The sequence below is a fragment of the Urocampus carinirostris genome, chromosome 9, assembly GCF_059441175.1.
Source record: "Urocampus carinirostris isolate Australia breed hairy pipefish chromosome 9, RoL_Ucar_1.0, whole genome shotgun sequence".
In the NCBI taxonomy this organism is placed as follows: Eukaryota; Metazoa; Chordata; class Actinopteri; order Syngnathiformes; family Syngnathidae; genus Urocampus; species Urocampus carinirostris.
The window spans coordinates 14,339,299-14,358,763 of NC_142357.1; the positions used below are offsets into that span (position 1 = coordinate 14,339,299).

The following is a 19,465-nucleotide window of genomic DNA, read 5'->3' on the forward strand; positions in this document are numbered from 1 at the left end:
TTCAATCCGTACCGTTGTTGGTTTAGGAAAAGAGATTAACCGTGGTTAAGGCTCAAAATTTAGATCGTTTTTATGAAAAGAAATACTAACTTTGACATTGACAAAAATGTGTAGTCTTTGATTTGAAATGCATGTATTATGTTTAAATGCACTCTAAGTTGCTAAAATATGTTGACAAAGAGAGGCGAGTACTTTCATCCAGTTGATATGTTTATTCATCCAGATGTACACTAATAGGCTCTCTGTCAGCCTACTCCTTAGCAGGCCCTGCGGCACTCACCGGCAAACCACAAGAGCCAATATAAAAGTCCTTTCCATTTTCCCTTCAAAGGCAAACCTTGGTTTATTCAGTTGTTTTCGTGCATGCGAGGTCGCTAACCCGTGCATGTAAATCTGAGCCCATAATTGCCTCTGACCGGCTCGCCAGTCAATACCTTTAAATGCAGCCAAGCGGATCGGCCCTGAGAGAAAGAAAAGAAGCCCCTAGTAAATGACGGCATTGATTGATTGATCGGAACGGTCTACGGGAAAATTCGCCGATGTCTGAGTCTATTACCTGCCCGGCTTAATTTATTAAAAAGGGTGTCCGAAACAACATACGAAGCGTTTTATGCTCGGCCGACTTGAAAACTGGTGTCTATGGGAGCAGCGCTTTCCAAACTTCACAACACTCATCTCAAAATAAATGTCGGTTTTTCTTATCCATCAAATGGACTGTGATCACTATTACATACATTACGCCAGGGGTGAGCAAACCACAGCCCGCAGGCCACATGAATCCTGTCAGGTTTTTTTTTATCCCGGCCCATCCAATCAAAATGACAAAATACTATAATATGTGTAACAGTCACACCACAGGGTTACTACAGTTTAAGGCAAGTTAAATTCAAGATGTTATGATGTTTTTAATGCAATTTGAAATGAAATTCAAGACCAAATCTACCCCCTAAATCCCCCTCCCCTCACAATTGAAACGCTAAAAAAATTATCATCAAATGTACAATTTTCAATGGTCCAAAGTAAATTTATGTGTCTGAATTTGCTATGTGTATTGTGGGTAGACCTAAGAAATGCATCTGCTCTGAAAGGCCTGATTGAAACCACATCCCCGTTTTGATAGTTCCGTTATTGAAGTCACGCCATGTTGCCAGTAAATCGGTAAAGACAATTGATAAATATCACAAAATCTTTTTAAAAGAAATCTTATAAATGTGTTCACATATTGAGGACTTTTGAAAATTGGATTTAAGCCGTTTTGATGCCACTTAATGCCTTATTTTTAGAATAATGAATTCAATGTCTTTTAAGAATTTTCGAGAATCCTCGGGAACCCTGAAGCAGTACTACTAATTGCATTTTTGTTTTCGGGGGTACCCTAGTAGCAAACCCCACAAATATGTCAACCTCATGCAATGTAAAATAAATGCAAAATTCTCTGTTTCAAAAATATACTCGTTTATAATATACTTTGTGTATTTTGGCTCATTGTTTGAATCCATTTTTTGTTTTTGTTTTTTTAATGAATTATGTTTTTTCTCTCTCTCAGGGGTCAGCAAGACACAGCCCATGGGACACATGCGTCCACCAAGCTTTTTAATCCGGCCCGCCAAACAAATGTGGTCAAAATATAATAGTATATATACTTTAAATGTCAAAAATGTACTACTAATTGAAATGTTGTGCCACTCTTATTCCTGGTGTCCATTATGCTCAAGGCCAATGTGCAAATAGCTGGCTATACATGCTATTCTTGATCTTTTTCATCAAGATATTCATTAAATATCATGCAAGAATAACAATTTTGAGCTAGCTTTATCTTTTATATTGAGTTTTTCAAATGTTGTGCTTGAAACAGGGAGCTAATATATTACTTTGCTTTGAACCCGAATGTTTCAAAACAAGTTAGATGAAATGGTCCATTTATAAACAAATGCAAGATGACATATAACATATTAACATAAATGTCTACATACATGCATAAAGATGATGAATATTGGATAAGCCTGCTTTATTATTTTTTCCTCTCGTATCGCTGAGGCATCATTTTGCTTTTAATATTGGACACTTGCAAAGGCGATTGTATACGATGCCAGTTCATTATTCTTACTATTACTGTGCCATGTTGTTTGTGGTATTGACCATTATGAACTGTTTACATCATTGTCACTAACTGCCAACCATGTTGCTGTTCTTTGATATCCACATCCTTTAGGAGTTATCTGATTTTTTAACCTAAGAGATTCAATAAAAATAAAGGGCTCAGGGGAGGGCTTTTCAAACAGGTTGGAATTTCTTATCTTGAGGCTTGCAAGTTTGTAGTCTCTTCTTATTTTGAGTGTCTACTAAACTTCATCAGGCCATCACAAATATCCAATTAATCAATCGTTTGTCTCCTTGTAACCCAGACCCTCACCTGTTTTGTTTTGACTCAATGCGGCCCGCGACTCAAAATGTTGTATGCATTCAATTTTTTTGCGGGTGTAGATAAGGCATTGAGCATTCAAAACGTACAAATAGGTGCAATCCATCCAAAATGTGCATATTTTAAGACAAAACTATATTACCTTGTTCGCAGTTATTTCCTCTCCAGCCGGTGTTGCACACGCAGTTTCCTGCCACGCAGACCCCGTGGCCCCCACACTGAGGGTCGACGCATTGGCCCGAGGCTACGTCACATTCTGTACCTTTCCAGCCACTGTAGCACTGACAGCGCCCCCTAGTGTACTGCCCATTTCCGCTGCACAGGACAGGACAGGCAGCTGGGAGGGATTGAAGAATAAGTTCTTTGAGTCTTACCTGAGTCAAATGTATACACAACTTATGTCAAAGTCAAGACCCGCGAGCCAAATCTTACCTGCAGAAATGTTTATTTTCTGGACGATAACTATAATACTGTTTTGTACAGAGATGCGGATAATATGTGCATTTTTTTTCCCGTTTTTAGCACTATTTTACTTTTGTTGCTGCTGTGTTTTTTATTTTGCTATTCCACTTGTGTTGTTCTATTTTTGTGTCTATTCCCTAAAACTTTGAAAACTCTTTATGTGTTCCGCATTTCTTTGTAAATATCTTGTGTTTTAACATGGGCAAGTCCGGCTTATACCCAGGTATTGGTTATGTATTGCTTATGTATGAACTCAATGTTTTTTTGTTTTGTTTTGTTTCAAAAAATGTATTTGGTACAGCTTACAGTGAGAAGCAGCTTGTAGTCAGGATAACTCAGTCAGTACTTCTTGTTGAAAGTAAGTTTTTGGTTGATAGAGGTTTGCACTTTACTGCATTGGCAACCAGTTCAGGGTGTTCCCTGGCCAATGCGGTGCAGATAATGGATGGATGGATAGATGGATGGATGTATTTCAATGCAATTTATTTTGAAAAGAGAATTTCAGTTGAATTAGGATAAAGAATTGCTATTTTTTTCCCTTGAAGGAAATTTAGCAATCTTTTGCTCAAATGTAAATAGAGTCTACCTGAATAATACCTGCTTCTTTCATGTAATGTTCACGTTATGGATATTTTTTTTCAAAATAAATGTTTTTTGCCTGTTGAAAATTAAAGAGTTATAAAAGAGTCAAAAGAATAGATTTATTTATCTGATCATATTGAAATATGTTTGTCAGGTTTACAAGTAGGTTCAACTAGGTTCACGCGACTATTTGCATCATTTTAAAATCGTTCAACATTTGATCAAGCTGGCCCTGCTACAAATTCTCTTTTCACTTTATTGAGCATATGTCTCATGCAACTCTCGGACCGCCAGCAACCTCCTGTGAAGGGTGGTCATGTTTATATTTACCCACAAAATACAACTGAACAGTTTTGGCAAGGCCATCTCAAGGACAGGGTATAAGAAGCAGCATTACTCTCAACCATATAAACTTTCATGAAGGCAAATTTACAATTAAGAAAGAAAATATTGAAATCAGGGGGTCAGCTAATATATGCATATTTGGTTATGGGTCATCAGTAGCAAATGGCAGAAAGCGTATGGGGAGGGGCTGTGACAGAACAACAAACCAGCGGTAAATCAACCGGACAAACGCGGGCACAGAATTATCAGTAGATGTGCGAACGATTTTGGTCTTTGTAAAATGTTTGCAATACATCATGCTTGGTGAAAAAAAAATAGCTTGGGCAGTACCCAGAATTCAAGAAGCAGATCAAGTGGCCTTACTCTCTGAGGCAAAATGGATATGGAGTGTCTGTAGTGTTCATTTGCAAGCTTCTAAGGTTGCACTAGCCAATTTTTACTTTATCATGTGGCCATTTAAAGCAGTATTAGGGCTCAGCTTTCAAGTTATATGGTAATTTGTAACTAGATAGTGACTTTCAAAACTACTCTTTACGGGCAACTGAATTACTTTTTAAAAAAAAGTAACTAGTAACTTTAACAAATTACTTTTTTTTCAGTATCTTACCTAAAGCTGGATATACATTCCTTCAGACTTATTTAGGTTCTGACATAATATTTTGTTTCTTCTTGTTTGAAATAAAAAGTTTTTTGGGGTTGTTTTGTACGATACGCTCAACTTATAGGGATATGTTAAAAGATTTTTTTTTTTTCATTTAACAAGTATCTTAGTTTACTTAAAAAAGGATGAATTTGAGTAGTTTAAAGTATTAATCAGTTTGACATTACGGATGTGAGGGTCTGGTCTATGTATTTGACAGATTTTTATATATTGTTATATTCTATATATTGTTGAGTACACTGGTGCGCACACACATTCCCACACTTAAAAGATAGATAATTACCTCTGGAACAGTACGGCCCAATGAATCCCGGGAAGCAGTGACAGGAGCCCGCCACGCACTCGCCGTTCCCATAGCAGTTGTGTGCGCACTCGCTGACAGACTCTGCGGGAAGTCATACTATTAATAACGCATCACGCCACTGTCACCCTGCTGCAAATCTGGGCGAGATGGCTTTTAAAGTAACTTTTTGACAAGTGCACATTTCATCAGCAGGCTGTGCCCCACTCAAGCCCAAGTGCCCCCCTACAAGGCATCCCCTTATTTGTGTAAGGCAACGTGCATCCATTCCACCAAGGTTTAAGCCTCCATAACGTATCTACTGGCACCCGTCAAAGAAAAGATACAAAAGGCATTTTAAATTAGAGCAAATAATTCAATTTTCCTCAACATGTTTTTCCTGGCCTTCTTACTTCTTACTTCCTTCTTTATTATTCAGCATCTGCTCCTTTTTTATCCTGTTATCACGGCCCAACGGCCTGATCATCAATCCATGTGAAGAAATCTCTCGAATGTTCTAAGTCCTTTGACTTGAAGTTAATCTGACACATCCTACAGGGAAAGAATCGGTTGTGCTTGCTTGACAGCCTCCCAAATGGCCGTCATTTTGATAAGTTTGAAGACGGCAAACTTTTGATTTTCGGGGAGGTTATTCTTTTGGATTGTATTGGAGGTTCCTTATAGCTAGAGGTGGACCTCAGCAATTTCTACCAGGTTCGTCAATACTTTCATATTTGGCAGTACCGAATCGATGAAAGTCATCCCCCTGAAGGAAATAAAAGAAAAAAATGTAATCTCCAACCTTTTTCTAAAGCCTACAAGTTGTTTGACTCCATGAATCAATGCCCATGCATGGCCTTTATTATTGCTCGGCAGCCGATGATCAGCGATTCTCCAAAGAACAAGCCTTTCTGCCTGCAAGGTTGCACAAAAAAGGCTGAAAGATCGACTTGTTTGTGAGGCGGGAGGAATTGTTCTTCTCCTTGTCTTAATCTAGTTGGCTTGTGTTTTGTCACGCAGGTGAAGCTGGAAAAGCCACGTTCGCCAGAAAAACCTGGAGTAAACAGGGAGGATTTTGGTCGTGTTCTTTTGCATGTTGGGAGGTTAATGAGACTTGGAATGTGCTTATGAAATACAGCTCAAAAATAACGCTTTTTTTAGGGAACCGGCACGGCACTTTAGTTTGTTTTTGTTGCTTTGATCCACATTTAACTAATTTTTATGGAGCATAATGCAAAAAATGACTTGAACAAAAAGGGGGAAATTAAACTAAATACAATTAAAAAAAAAGAATTAAATAAGATGAACTAAAAAAGAAAAAAAAAAAAACTAGAAATTAAAAGAAATAGGAAAAACAAGAAAAATCACGAAAACTAAGCACAAAATGATGAATTTAAAATGTATCTAAAAAAATCCGTTATTCTAAAAAAAAAAAAAAGATGCAGCGAGGCTTTTAACTAAGACAAGAAGGTTTGATCACATTACCCTTATTTTAGCTAACCTGCATTGGCTCCCTGTTAGCTTAAGATGTGATTTTAAGGTTCTGTTGGTATTATAGAAAATCATGCATGGACTCGCTCCCTCAGATCTTTCAGATTTATTTTTCCCATATCTTTCGGTCTGCGGCCTTCGCTCTGAAGATGCTGGTCTACTAGTGATCCCAAAATCCAAGAAGAGATCCGCAGGTTTGAGAGCTTTCTCCATTTGGGGCCCGGTGCTGTGGAATACGCTGCCCTCCGAGATTCGATCTGCAATCTTTTGAATCTAGGTTTAAAACACACATTTTATAGCTTATAAATGACCTATATTTGTGTATTGTTTGTTGATGCTACATCCATTGCAATCTGGTCATCTTTATGATTTTATTTTGATTTTACTGTATACTTTAATATCTTTATATGTTAGTTTTGATTTAGTTTTTTGTTAATGTTATTGCTGCCAGGGCATGCTCCTTTGCCGTCAAGATTTTTTCATTCTCCCTTTTCTCATGCTGAGGTTTTTGGGTTTTTCCTTGCCCTCGTGTAGGTTTTAGATCACGGGATGGTGTAATAACAGTATGTAGTTTGCAATAGACTGTGTTCTGTGCACCTCTTCTAGACTCCTTGTGATTAAGGGATGTACAAATAAAAATAACTTGACTTGACATGTATTTTTTCACTCTAGGGGAATTTTTGACTACTAGTAATTAATTAAACCTTTCTATGATAAGCAACTTTAAAGTCAAGCAACTCAAGCGAATCTGTGAGAAAAAAAACATCACACAACAAAATGTAAACATTGACTTTTCAGTGCAACTACAAATTCACAATAAGATACAAAAGTAAACTTTATGTTCCAGGGCAAAAGCTAATTGAAAAAAACACATTATCCCTGAAAAACACAGGAAACATCAATTGCATTATTTACAGATCTACAAAAAAAGAAAAATAGAAAACAATTCCAACCATTTATATACTGAACGAATCTAAGGTAAACAAAAAGAAACCATGGGAAAAAAATATTTATTGACCAAACACAAGAGATAAAAAGAGAGAAAGGAATCCGATTTTGATTTGTGGGGAACTGGGTCCTGTTATTCCCTTTCAAGATCCGGCTCATAAAGCCATTACGTAGACAAACGACAAACTACTACCATTCAGAGAAAACCTAGATAGCATATTTAGTTAATCTTTTAAATGTATTAAAAAAATAACAATGTAAAACATATTCAAATATTTTGTTGTTTTTGAGGGTTCCTACCTTGGATGATGGTGTTGTAGGACACAGTTTCTACGCTGCGCCCATCGTTGTAGAAAGCCAGATGCCAAACTCCGGTGTCTAAGTACTGAATGAAACCCGCCTGGTGGACCACCACCTGGTGCTCAAGGCGAGCTCCCCTCTCTGGCTCGCTGGGGGCCCGGTGTTCGTTGGCGATAAGACGGCTGCCATCCAGGAGCTCCACAAAGTCATACTGCGGAAAAACACACATGGCCGATTCAGGCATGGTCTAAAGATAATCCCAAATTTAAAAACATGCAGAACCTAAGGAAATAGTACATATATTTTGCATAATATATTTTGCACAATATATACATATTCGTTTACATATACATTTCATCAGTGTAATACAATAACTTTACCGAAATAAAGCATTTTGAAAACAACCTGTCTCGCCTTTGTCTTCCTGGAATGTGACGTCAAGTGAATAATACCGGCACCTTAACAAGCCAGTCACCATATTGGTTCACGTGTTAATTAGTTGAAGAGGTTATGAGTGTTTTAAGCCATGTTTTGATAGTTTTTGTGGAGAATGTGTTGTGTGCAAAAAGAACACATGGAGAGGTAACGGGGGCTAAACACAACTAATCAACGGAAGGCGGCTATGACTTCAGCAAAAACACGCGATGCTAACCAACCAAAAAACTATAGTGAGCAACCCAACTAATCGGGACCCAACAACGAATAACGGCTACAGCGACAAACGCAAAGCCGGGCGGGAAAAACACCAAAGGACACTGCAAAATCAGCGCTAACGCCAGGTGAGCTGGCCAAACAACACACTGCCCAGCCAAGATTTGACACTAGGGATAAAAGAGAACAGGAAGCCCTCTGAAGCCCCAAAGCTAGCCAGACAATATTATACCAACCACCACACATGCGACGGAAATTACAAAAGAAAAGCCACAAAACAAAACATTCACATGCACCAAGTGACAGGGTAAACAAAGTTCAAATTTCTCCAAGCAGAAATGAACAATTGTTTCGGAGCTGCCTTAGATGTTGTGTTGATGAGATTCACCATTTTGAAAGTCTTCTCTCCCTTCAACGACTTCACACCTCTAGAGGAAACAATCCAGATCAATTAACTTTGAGACTAAATATCCTGTGTCCCCTGGCGCGTGGAATATCCACCTGGAATCTATGTGCATAATTGTAGAGAGGAACGCGGAATACCTTTAAATACAAGACTAGATAATTTTAATGTTGTATCCAGACTTAATACTGTATGTAATGTCATTCACTAGAAAAACATGAAAATTATTGTTTTGACAACACAAGTATTATTTGTGATTGCAACATCCTTTGCTGTCTGGTAATCCTGGAAGGGGGATACCACACGTGCGGTCCCTTCTCAAGGTTTTTTTCATTTTCCTCATGTTGAGGTTTTTGCGTTTTTCCTTGCCCCCATGTTGGTTCCAGATCAGGGGATAGTGTAATAATAGTCTGAAAAAATAGTCTGTGTAATAACCTGTGAAGCCCTTTGAGACTCTTTGTGATTAAGGGCTATACAAATAAAACTGACTTGACTTGACTTGTCAAGTGAGAATCACAGCACATAACCGGCGCGAACCGCATGGAAAATTTAGCTCTGACACATTTGGCAGACGTGCCCCTGCACACCCAAAGCCGTTCTCAGCCGCACTGTTTTCAGCTCTACATCAAGTTGTTTACGTCACGTGTGTTTGGATCACGTGACTTTTAAAACAGCGACTGCCACAGTGTCAGATAGCGATTAAGAAGACAAGCATATATTTACTACTGCTCCGGAAGAAAACACATAAGAGGGCTGCATCGCGTTAAATGCAAGTCACACCATACTGTGGAGAACAGTGCCAGATCGCAACACAGACGTCTCTTTTTGTGTTGTTGTCATCAGTGGGTGCCACTTCAATGAACCAAAATGCATCCGCTTGTCATTGTTCTTTGAGGATTAAAGGAAAGTCGAAATGATTGGTGCCACTTTGTTTTCCCCAAAAAAGTTCCCGCACACACCTGACGGCAGAAGTGAAATGCCAATCGCAACTGCTGTCGCACGTAGTTGGCTTTTTGACTGTTAGGGCACTTGTGAGGTTAAAATGCCTCACATCTCATGAACACAATGAGGTAACCGTCAATAAACAACTTACTCTAATAATACACGTCTACTGTTGGTATATTCTAAGCAGCCAATAGCTCATTTTTGTGAAGGCTACATATTTGTTATGGAATAATCCATGCAAAATATCTACCGATTGTATGCAGCTTTGACATGCTGTTTGAACATAACTTAAGAGAATGATTGTTTTCACTCTATATATCATTTGTTAGGCCTCATAAAGCTTTAATATGACACTTTTTATAGGCCGTTTACAAGGATTTTCCCACGTTTAACACAGCCGCCTCCAGCTTTGTCGGCCTGCCTTCAGCAACCGGGATTGACAATGTTCACTCAAGAAAGCACAGCCTTGTTTATTGGCGGCAGCTCCGTAGATTAACTGCACTCTGTGTGTGGTGTCACAGTGTGAGCAAAAAGAATGAAGCAACTCTTGACCTACAAATTAGCTCATGTGATTGAACAACTTTGTTATTCCAAAATTTTTTTTCAGGTGTGAGCAAAAAAGACCAACATCAACAATGTGAAACAAAACTATTAAACACAATCAAATGTTTTTAATAATAACAGTCACCCATATCAACAATCAAATATGAAAATGAATAAATAAAAATTGTGAGTATCCACTAAAATGAGAGAAGCAGTAGCCTCGTTGTTCCCAGGGTGATAGAGGAAGGCAAAAATAATATGTGCCGCCTCGTCGATGTTAGCTCCCCCTTTTTGACAGAAAGCAGCGTAAAACAATCCACAGTGGCGCCTATGGATTCAATATGCCATTCTAGCACTGTCCCTACTGTCAAAAAAAACATTATTAGTATAAAATATTGGGAACTGGTGGAAAATTCTCATAGGCTCATAAAGGCATTGAAATTATATTTTTCCAGTACAGGTATATTTTGCTGCCTTTAATTGATACTGTTGTTCTTTATTGTGGGTTTTAGTAGTTTATAATTTCTTTTGGACCAGTGTTTTTTTTTAAGTCAAGTCAAGTCATGTTTTTTGCATAGCCCTTAATCGCAAAGAGTCTCAAAGGGCTGCACAGACCAAAGATTATTGCAAACCACAGACTATTATTACACCATCCCGTGATCTAAAACCTCCACAAGGGCAAGGAAAAACTCAAAAACCTCAACATGAGGAAAATGAAGAAACCTTGACTGCACATGAGGTAATCCCACTTTTAGGATGACCAGGCTGCAATGGATGTTGCAATAACAAATGATACAGATATATTGTCAACATAAAATATAGGTTATTCATATGCTATAGAATAGAAGTGTGTTTTAAGCATAGTTTTAAACAGATCTAATGAGGTTGCAGATCGAATCTCAGGGGGAAGGGCATTCCACAGAATGGAGAACGCTCTCGAACCTGCGGATCTCTTCTTGGCTCTTGGGATCACTAGTAGACCAGCATTTTTAGAGCGAAGGCTCCGGACCGGAACATTGGGCGAAATTAAATCAGAATGATATGCAGGTTAGCTAAAATCGGGGTGATGTGATCAAACTTTGTGTTATAGTTGCTGCAGTGTTTTGTACCAGCTGAAGGCCCCTGATTTTGGACTTCGGGAGACGGAAAAAAAAAATCCAGAAATCACAAAGCATGATTTATTTAACAATTGATTTTAGTGATATAGCTGCAGATACGTATTTAAACACCTGAGAAAATGAATGTTAGAATTTGGTACAGTAGCCTTTGATTGCTATTACATAGGTCAAATGTTTCCTGTAGTCTTTCACCAGGTTTGCACACACTGCAGGAGGGATCCTATCCCACTCCTCCAACACAGATCTTCTCCAGATCATTTAGGTTTTGGGCTGTCGCTAAGAAACACTGAGTTTGAGCTCCCTCCAATGATTTTCGATTGGGTTCAGGTCTGGAGACTTGCTGGGCCATGCTATAACCTTGATATGCTTCTTACGGAGCCACTCCTTGGTTTCCCTGGCTTGGTGCTTGGGGTCGTTGTCGCGTTGGAAGACCCAGGAGGTTTTTCCCCCAAATATCACAGTACACAGCCCCCAATAATCCTCTCTGTAATGCAGTGCACTAGCCCTGTCCCACGTGCAGAAAAACACCCTCAAAGCACCCCCATGCTTCAGAGTAGGGATGGTATTCTTCGGCTTGTACTCTTCATTCTTCTTTCTCCAAACACACTTAGATGAATTATGACTAAAGAGTTCTATTTTGGTCTCATCCACTCCGATTGAGATTGACCGTCATGTTCAGCTTCTTCCATTGTCTAATGATTGCTCCAACAGTGGACCATTTTTCACCAAGCTGCCTGGCAATTGCTCTGTAGCCCTTTCCAGCCTTGTGGAGGTGTGCTATTTTGTCTCTGGTGTTTTTAGACAGCTCTTTGGCCTTTGCCATGTTACAAGTTAGTCTTACTGATTGTAGGGGGTGGACAGGTGTCTTTATGCAGCTAACGACCTCAAACAGGTGCACTGATTCAGGATGCTCCATGGAGTGCAAGTGGACTTCTTCTTGCTTGAAATGGCCTCTATACACCCATGTAGATATTGCAGTAAAAAAACAAAAACAAAAAACAAACATAAAATAGTCCATCTATCTATATACCTTGGTCATATCCCTCAAGAGGGGTGACCGACAGCAAGACAAACACATACAATAACAAAGAAAATAAAAGGGAAGGAAAAAAACAAGAAAAAAACACACACAAACATTTTTGGACCATGGCCAACCCAATTGCCCAAACACCCAAACAAGTTAGGACCTCAGTACCTAAGTTGGTCATGCTTTCGTCCCTCCAGATGAAATGGGACACCAGAAAGCGGCCATGTCACTTGGGTCAGGGTGACACAACACACTCTTTTGTTCAACAGCAGGGCCAGACAGCTTTCACTGGTTTACCCCTGCTGCATCATACGGGTGCCCAGCCCATCCTCAAGAACGCGTCCACAATCACACTATCCTTTCACTACACCTCTCCACTCCTTCCTATCACCAACAAGAGCTCCAGCTTCCATTATATTTAGACCTCTTGCTTGCAGTGTACTCAAAATACCATGCATCCACGTCGATCGCGGCCTTCCTCTTGGTCTCCTTCTATTTACCTCGCTCCTCATCCATCCTCTCCATGTGTCCAAACCAACTGAGTACTCTCTTATCAACACGCTTGCTCAGTTCCACGACTACTCCAGTTCTGTCTCTCACAATTTCTAATATTAACAATGTATGTGGAGTAATTCTGATTAGTTTAATATTTTCCTATTGAAAAAAAACTGTGCTTTTCTTTAAAAAATGAGAAAATTTCTAAGTGACCCCAAAACTTTTAAACGGTTGTAGATCCATGTTAGTTTATATGTATTATTTATTTTCTGACCAGCTCCTTATTTTTTCAACCAAGCAGGGGTCTAAACGTACCTAACAACAAAATATGGACCTACAAGACAAACAAGGCGTAATTCCCGCCTGGCAAAATAATTGAAGAGGTGCATCCGCTCTCACAGCATCCGCTGAACAGCTGGACCTCATTTGGACCCAAACTGTGCAGCATGGAAGAAAACAAACCATACCCTAGACAGGCTAATGGCTATAGCCAAACACAACAGATGCAGACAAGAGGATTCCCCAGAATAAGACATAGCGAGCTGCACACGGAACAAGCGGGTATAGGGTTTGGAACGGGAAACTGAAGGGAAGCGACTAATGCATACAAATCATATTTAAAGCATTGTAACTAACAATGTTAAGATTAACAATACCAGAGAAAATAACAACGAAGGCTGACTTGAGATATTGACATCTCTCTCCTGAAGATGTTTCATCGTAAAGGATGGACAGTAGGGACACCTGTTTAGTAAAAAAAATGGATTCAACAGATTCCTGGACAAATTACATCAGCGCTACGGTTCCACTCAAAAAAAAAAAAACAACAACACAAAAACATTGCCTTTCACAAGGAAAGTTCATGCGGTCGGAATTAATCCTCAGAGTGCAATAACTGGATGGAAATTGCCTAGCACTGGAAGCTAATTTCTGACAGTATTATTAACCATGTATGAGATTGGGAAACAAGAAATGAGTCCTTATTAGGACTTGTTTTATAAGAGCCATGCAATCCATACTTTCGAGACTGGCCAACAAGGTCAAAATTGAGAAACTTTGGGGAATAAGGGAAGGAATTTAGTTAAAAAAACGTGTTAGTGTGCTTAGTATTAAATATGCAGGAAGGTCATTGTAGGGTTAATTCACAATTTCGCCTTTATTGAAAGTGATACAAAAATAAATAAAAGAAAGAAAAAAGGACAATAAAGGGAAACTAAGATATAAGACACAAATTTAAATTTGAAAAAGAAAAATAACAAAAGGACAAAACTAAAATAAATAAAAAATTAAGAAGGTAAAAAATAAAATCGAGAAAAAAAGGAAAACAAAATGACCATAACCATACAAATGAGTAAAAAAGAAAATAAAAAAGATGGGAAAAATGGAAAAAAGACACAAATCTAAAATTAAGAAAAAAAAAGAAAAATGAGGAAAAAAAATATAAAGAAAGGGAGAAATTTCATGTTTTTCTTTTTTCTTGTCTCTCTTTAACTACTCTCTTTTCTTGTTTTTTTGTTTCTCTCTATTTTCCTCTTTTTGCTTTATTTTTTATTTTGGTTTTCATGTTTTGCCTCTTTTTCTTATTGTGTGTTTTTTTTCCTTTCTTCTTTCAATGCCTCATGTCACACTAGTGTGCTGGGTTTGAAAAACACTGCACTAAGGTGCGAAAAACACTTACCAAGTAAACCAAAGCCATAATCCAGTGCTAATTTTGAGGCTATAAACTGCTATCACTCACACTACAGCTTTAACTTTGATTCCGGAATCCAAACCACAGCACAATACACAAATAAAGTACACTGAACAGCAACACTACAAGTAAGATCAGGCCTAGAAAATCCAGCCTGACCTGATCCGGTCTGCGGGTATAATAGCCCAAACCGGCCCGATTGACTTGATTTGAGCGACCGGGGCCAAAGTAATCTCGAATTGCGCATTTCGGCTGAAGTGCAGCACCGAGGTGCAGATTCGGGTTTACTTCAGGCTCGGTTCCTAAAATCAAGTGTGCACTTCAGCCCCAAAGTACGCGCAATGCCTAAGTGCGAACCAAAGTGTGTTACCAGTGTCTGAAATAACGTGTGCCCGGACCACCAGGAGTGCATCTTTTATGTCGGGCGTACAACTTACACAACGTCTCTGCCCGCGTGGCCGACAACTTTTTCAAAAAAAACGAAAGATTTTTTTTTTCAAATCAAACTTTTGCTTTATTCAGATTTCGAAGTCTTCGTTCGGTTAGGAAATTTTGGTTCGTTTGGCAATTTGCATACCTGGCAGACAATCAGAAGCCTCCATCAAAAAACTGTCTTTTCTCAGGTTATAAGGTCAACGCACAAAGAACACAAGAAAATGGATAATTGGTTAGGAATTAAACCTCAGCTCCAGAAGAAAGATAGATAGATAGATAGATAGATAGATACTTTATTCATCCCCTAAGGGAAATTCACATTTCCAGCAGCATCCCTGAGCTGAGAACAGTACAATAATAAAGCCAAAAGAATACAATATACAAATACCCAGTGTGACGTGCAAATGCCCACTGTAGCGTGTTATATAGAGTAACTAAATAGTGCTACACAGAATACATATTGCAGTAAGATTCGGTAAATTCCAATGTAGGTGGTGTGGTTTGATGTGGGCCTTTACTCTGCCGGGTGGAGTTAAAGAGCCTCATGGCATGAGGAAGAAAATATCTCTTCAGTCTGTCCGTAGTACAAGACAGTGACAGCAGTCTGTCGCTGAAACTGCTCTTCTGTCTGGAGATAATGCTGTGTAGTGGATGCGATGGATTGTCCATGATTGACCTCAGCTTTTTCAGTGCTCGTCTCTCAGCTACTGTTGTTAGGCTGTCCAGCTCTTTGCCCACAACAGAGCTCGCTTTCCTAGCCAGTTTATTGAGACGAGAGGCATCCTTCTTCTTGATGCTGCCTCCCCAACACGCTGCCGCATAGAAGAGGGCGCTTGCCACTACTGTCTCATAGAATATTTTCAGGAGCTTTTTGCAGATGTTGAAGGAGGCCAGCCTTCTGAGGAAGTAAAGTCGGCTTTGCCCTTTCCTACATAGAGCTTCTGTGTTGGCAGACCAGTCCAGTTTGTTGTCCAGCTGCACACCCAGGTATTTGTAGGTCTGGACAAATTCTACACATTCTCTCTTGATGGTTACAGGAACCAGGTGAGTTCTGGTTCTCCTGAAGTCCACCACCATCTCTCTGGTCTTGGTGGTGTTTAGGTGCAGGTGGTTTGCGTCGCTCCATCGGACAAAGTCCTGAATCAATTTCCTGTACTCCTCCTCCTGCCCGTTTCTGATACATCCCACGATCGCAGTGTCGTCGGCAAACTTTTGCACATGGCAGGACTCAGAGTTGTACTTAAAGTCCGATGTATATAGAGTGAATAGGAACGGAGAGAGAACGGTCCCCTGCGGAGATCCTGTGCTGCTAACCACAGTGTCCGATGTACAGCCCCCCTGTTTCACATACTGGGGTCTGCCTGTCAGGTAGTCAGTAATCCATTCTACAAGGTGTGAGCTAACTCCCATCTCTGTCAGTTTCCTACTCAGTAGCAGAGGCTGTATGGTATTGAAGGCACTGGAGAAGTCCAAAAATGTAATCCTCACAGCCCCCTTCGCCCTATCCAGGTGAGAGAGGGATCGGTGTAACATGTATACTATAGCATCCTCCACTCCCACCTTCTCCTGGTAAGCAAATTGCAGTGGGTCGATGGCGTGACGGACCTGTAGCCTCAGGTGGTGCAGCAGCAGCCGCTCCATGGTCATCATCACATGTGATGTCAGGGCGACCGGCCTGAAGTCGTTGAGTTCCTCAGGTCTTGATTTCTTTGGGACTGGGATGATGCAGGATGTTTTCCACAGCTGAGGGACCCTCCCCTGTTCAAGGCTCAGGTTGAAGATGCGCTGTAGAGGGTCTCCCAGCTCAGACGCACAGGCTTTCAGCAGTCGGGGGGATACTCCATCCGGACCAGCTGCCTTGCTGGTTCGTAGCCTTCTCAGCTCTCCACACACCTGGGCTGAAGTTATTTTTAGTGGGGGGATGTCTTCCATGCTAGTGTCCAGAGGGGGAGGGGGAAGGACAGCTGCATTACTCAGGGGTGAGGATGAGGCGGAGTGGTCAAACCTGTTGAAAAAGTTGTTCAACTGGTTGACTCGCCCCACATCTATATCCACAGCCACACCCTGCTTGGTGCTGCAGCCAGTAATTGTTTTCATCCCTTCCCACACCTCCTTCATGTTGTTGTTCTGCAGCTTTTTCTCCAACTTCCTCCTGTACTACTCCTTCCCTTTCCGGAGCTGGACTTTGAGCTCCTTCTGTACTCGTTTTAGCACCTGATGATCACCATTTTTAGAGGCCCTCTTCTTTTGGTTCAGAAGGCACTTGATGTCGCTCGTGATCCAGGGCTTGTTGTTGGCATAGCAGCGTACAGTCTTTATAGGAACAACATTGTCCATGCAGAACTTAATGTAGTCAGTAGTGCAGTTTGCCATCTCCTCAATGTCCCCACTGCTGGACCCTATTAGGACATCCCAGTCCGTACATCCAAAGCAGTCTCTCAGAGCCTGCTCTGCCTCGGTGGACCATTTTCTAAATTAGCGTGCGGTTGTTGGTAGCCTCCTCACTTTTTGTTTGTACTGTGGTTTAAGCAGAATGAGGTTGTGGTCTCCTTTTCCAAGGGCAGGCAGTGGTTTAGCGCTGTATGCATTTTTATATTCGCATACAGAAGGTCAATAGTCCTATTTCCCCTGGTCTTGCAGTTCACATACTGGACGAAAGAGGGCAGTGTCTTATCAAGAGTCACGTGGTTGAAGTCCCCAGAGATTAACATTGCAGCCTCCGGGTGTTGTGTTTGAAGTTTTGCCACCGCGGAGTGGATGACGTCACACGCTACTTCCGCATCGGCGCGCGGTGGGATGTAAACAATGACAGCAATGGCGTGTCCGAACTCTCTGGGCATGTAATAGGGACGAAGACTTACAGCCAAAAGTTCGACATCACGGCAGCAGATAAAAAGCTTTGTTTTTACATGCCCGGGGTTACACCACCTCGTGTTCACGTAGATAGCCAGTCCCCCTCCTTTGCGCTTCCCACTGACTTTTGTCCCTCTGTCAGCCCGAACAGCGCAGAAGCCGTTTAGCGCGATGTTAGCGTCCGTGATGCTAGGCGTAAGCCACGTTTCCGTAAAGCAAAGCAAGCTGCACTCCCTGTATGCTTTGATGTCTTTCACAAGCACAGCCAGTTCGTCGATCTTATTCGGTAGGGAGTTGACATTCCCCATGATTATGGACGGTACCGTGGGCTTATATCGCCACTTCGCCGCTAGCCGCTTAGCCTTTACCTTAGCACCGGCTCTGCAACCCCGGTAGGGTCGCCTCACCTCGTTAGGTAAAAGGGGGACCGTGCCGGCTCGAGAGTTCTTCAGGTCGAGGAGTAGGTTTCTTGAATATACGTATTTTTGCGAGTTGAAACCCATATCCATAGGATAGAAAGTAATCCAAGTGTTGCAAGGCACTGATAAAGTAAGCATAAATAAATAAATAAATAAATAAATCACAAAAGTAGCGAAAATAACACGGGAGCTGCTGGAGTGGCTGCCATTCGTGACGGCGCCGGAATTCATGACGCTACAAAACGTAAATGTACATTAAAAGCATAGTGGAAAGAGGAGTTCAGGTGCTTCATAGCAGACGACGCAACGCAAACATTGCATGCATGAAGATGAGTAAATACAGGTACATACTGATGGGAGATGGAAAACAGCGATGTCATATACAATATTTTAAGTAGATGTAAAATACACTTAATCAGTCCATAATACTTTGCAACCATATATATATTTTTTTGCGATTAGTCGTCTTATTGCTTTTCAAATTGTACAAAATGGGGCAGGCAACTTAATGGCTGGGCAGGCAACTTTTCAGAGTTGTCTGCCATGGTGTATTTGCGTTTTTGCAAGCTTTCGGAATGTTAAGGGGGTAGTAAGTTTGACTGAACTATCTGACTGTTTTGTCGACGTTCCCATTGTAGCGCTTTATAATCCGGCGCGTCTTATGTATGTCAAAAATAGGACCAAAAACTATTTTTTCGGGATGCGCCCTAGAACCCGGTGCGCCTTATAGTGCGGAAAATACGGTACTTGGCCAAAAATAATTGCACTGACCCGACTTAATAACTGACATTTTTGACAGGTTTGGTTTCGGGCCAAAGGCCTTAGCTTTAATCAATACCGTAACACTCTCAACCTATATCCTCCCTCTCCTCAAACCCCTTCTCTAATAAAGTACACCGAAATACTGTAAAACCATTCGTGTTAACTTGTAAAAGTTGAATCTTTTACCGCAAACCGCAGTGTTCATACATCAAAGTCACACCGCGCAGCATTTTTATTTAAATCCCTGAATCACAAACTTTACAACAACCAGCAAGAACAAGCACCCCGTTGGCACCATTAAAAAATAAAAAATAAAAGTTTCAAATGTGCTGATATGCCTCTTGGCAAAAAAAATGAATATGCATTCAAAGATAAGGCGATAAGAAAATACATTAAAAAATGATTGATTTCTTAGGAAAGAGTACTAAAACTAAGGTAATCTCTTTCTTATGCTGGCTTTTGCATCACATAGATGAAACTTAGCGTTTGAATGTAAAAGAAGGGCAGTGAGGTGAGTAAGGACAGGTAGCAGGGTTGCTGTTATTAACCTGGCGGAAGTTGGCTTCTTTGTGCAAGGGGGGAAACAATAATAGAGTGCCATCCCACATAGCTTAGACACTTCCAGTTGAGTGC

At 40.6% G+C, this 19,465-nt stretch overlaps 1 protein-coding gene across 3 annotated transcripts in view; it reads right to left on the minus strand.

Annotated features, from left to right (window-relative positions):
* The window catches only part of LOC148359376 (teneurin-3), a 398,357-nt gene that overhangs the window by 110,614 nt on the left and 268,278 nt on the right, over positions 1–19,465 (minus strand). For all 3 annotated transcript variants that reach the window (XM_088344602.1, XM_088344601.1, XM_088344600.1), the window contains exons 8-10: positions 7,492–7,702; positions 4,756–4,857; positions 2,565–2,759 (exon numbers count right to left, since the gene is read on the minus strand). In XM_088344602.1, the coding sequence (XP_088200728.1) occupies positions 2,565–2,759; positions 4,756–4,857; positions 7,492–7,702 (508 nt within the window). The remainder of the gene's footprint in view (positions 1–2,564; positions 2,760–4,755; positions 4,858–7,491; positions 7,703–19,465) is intronic.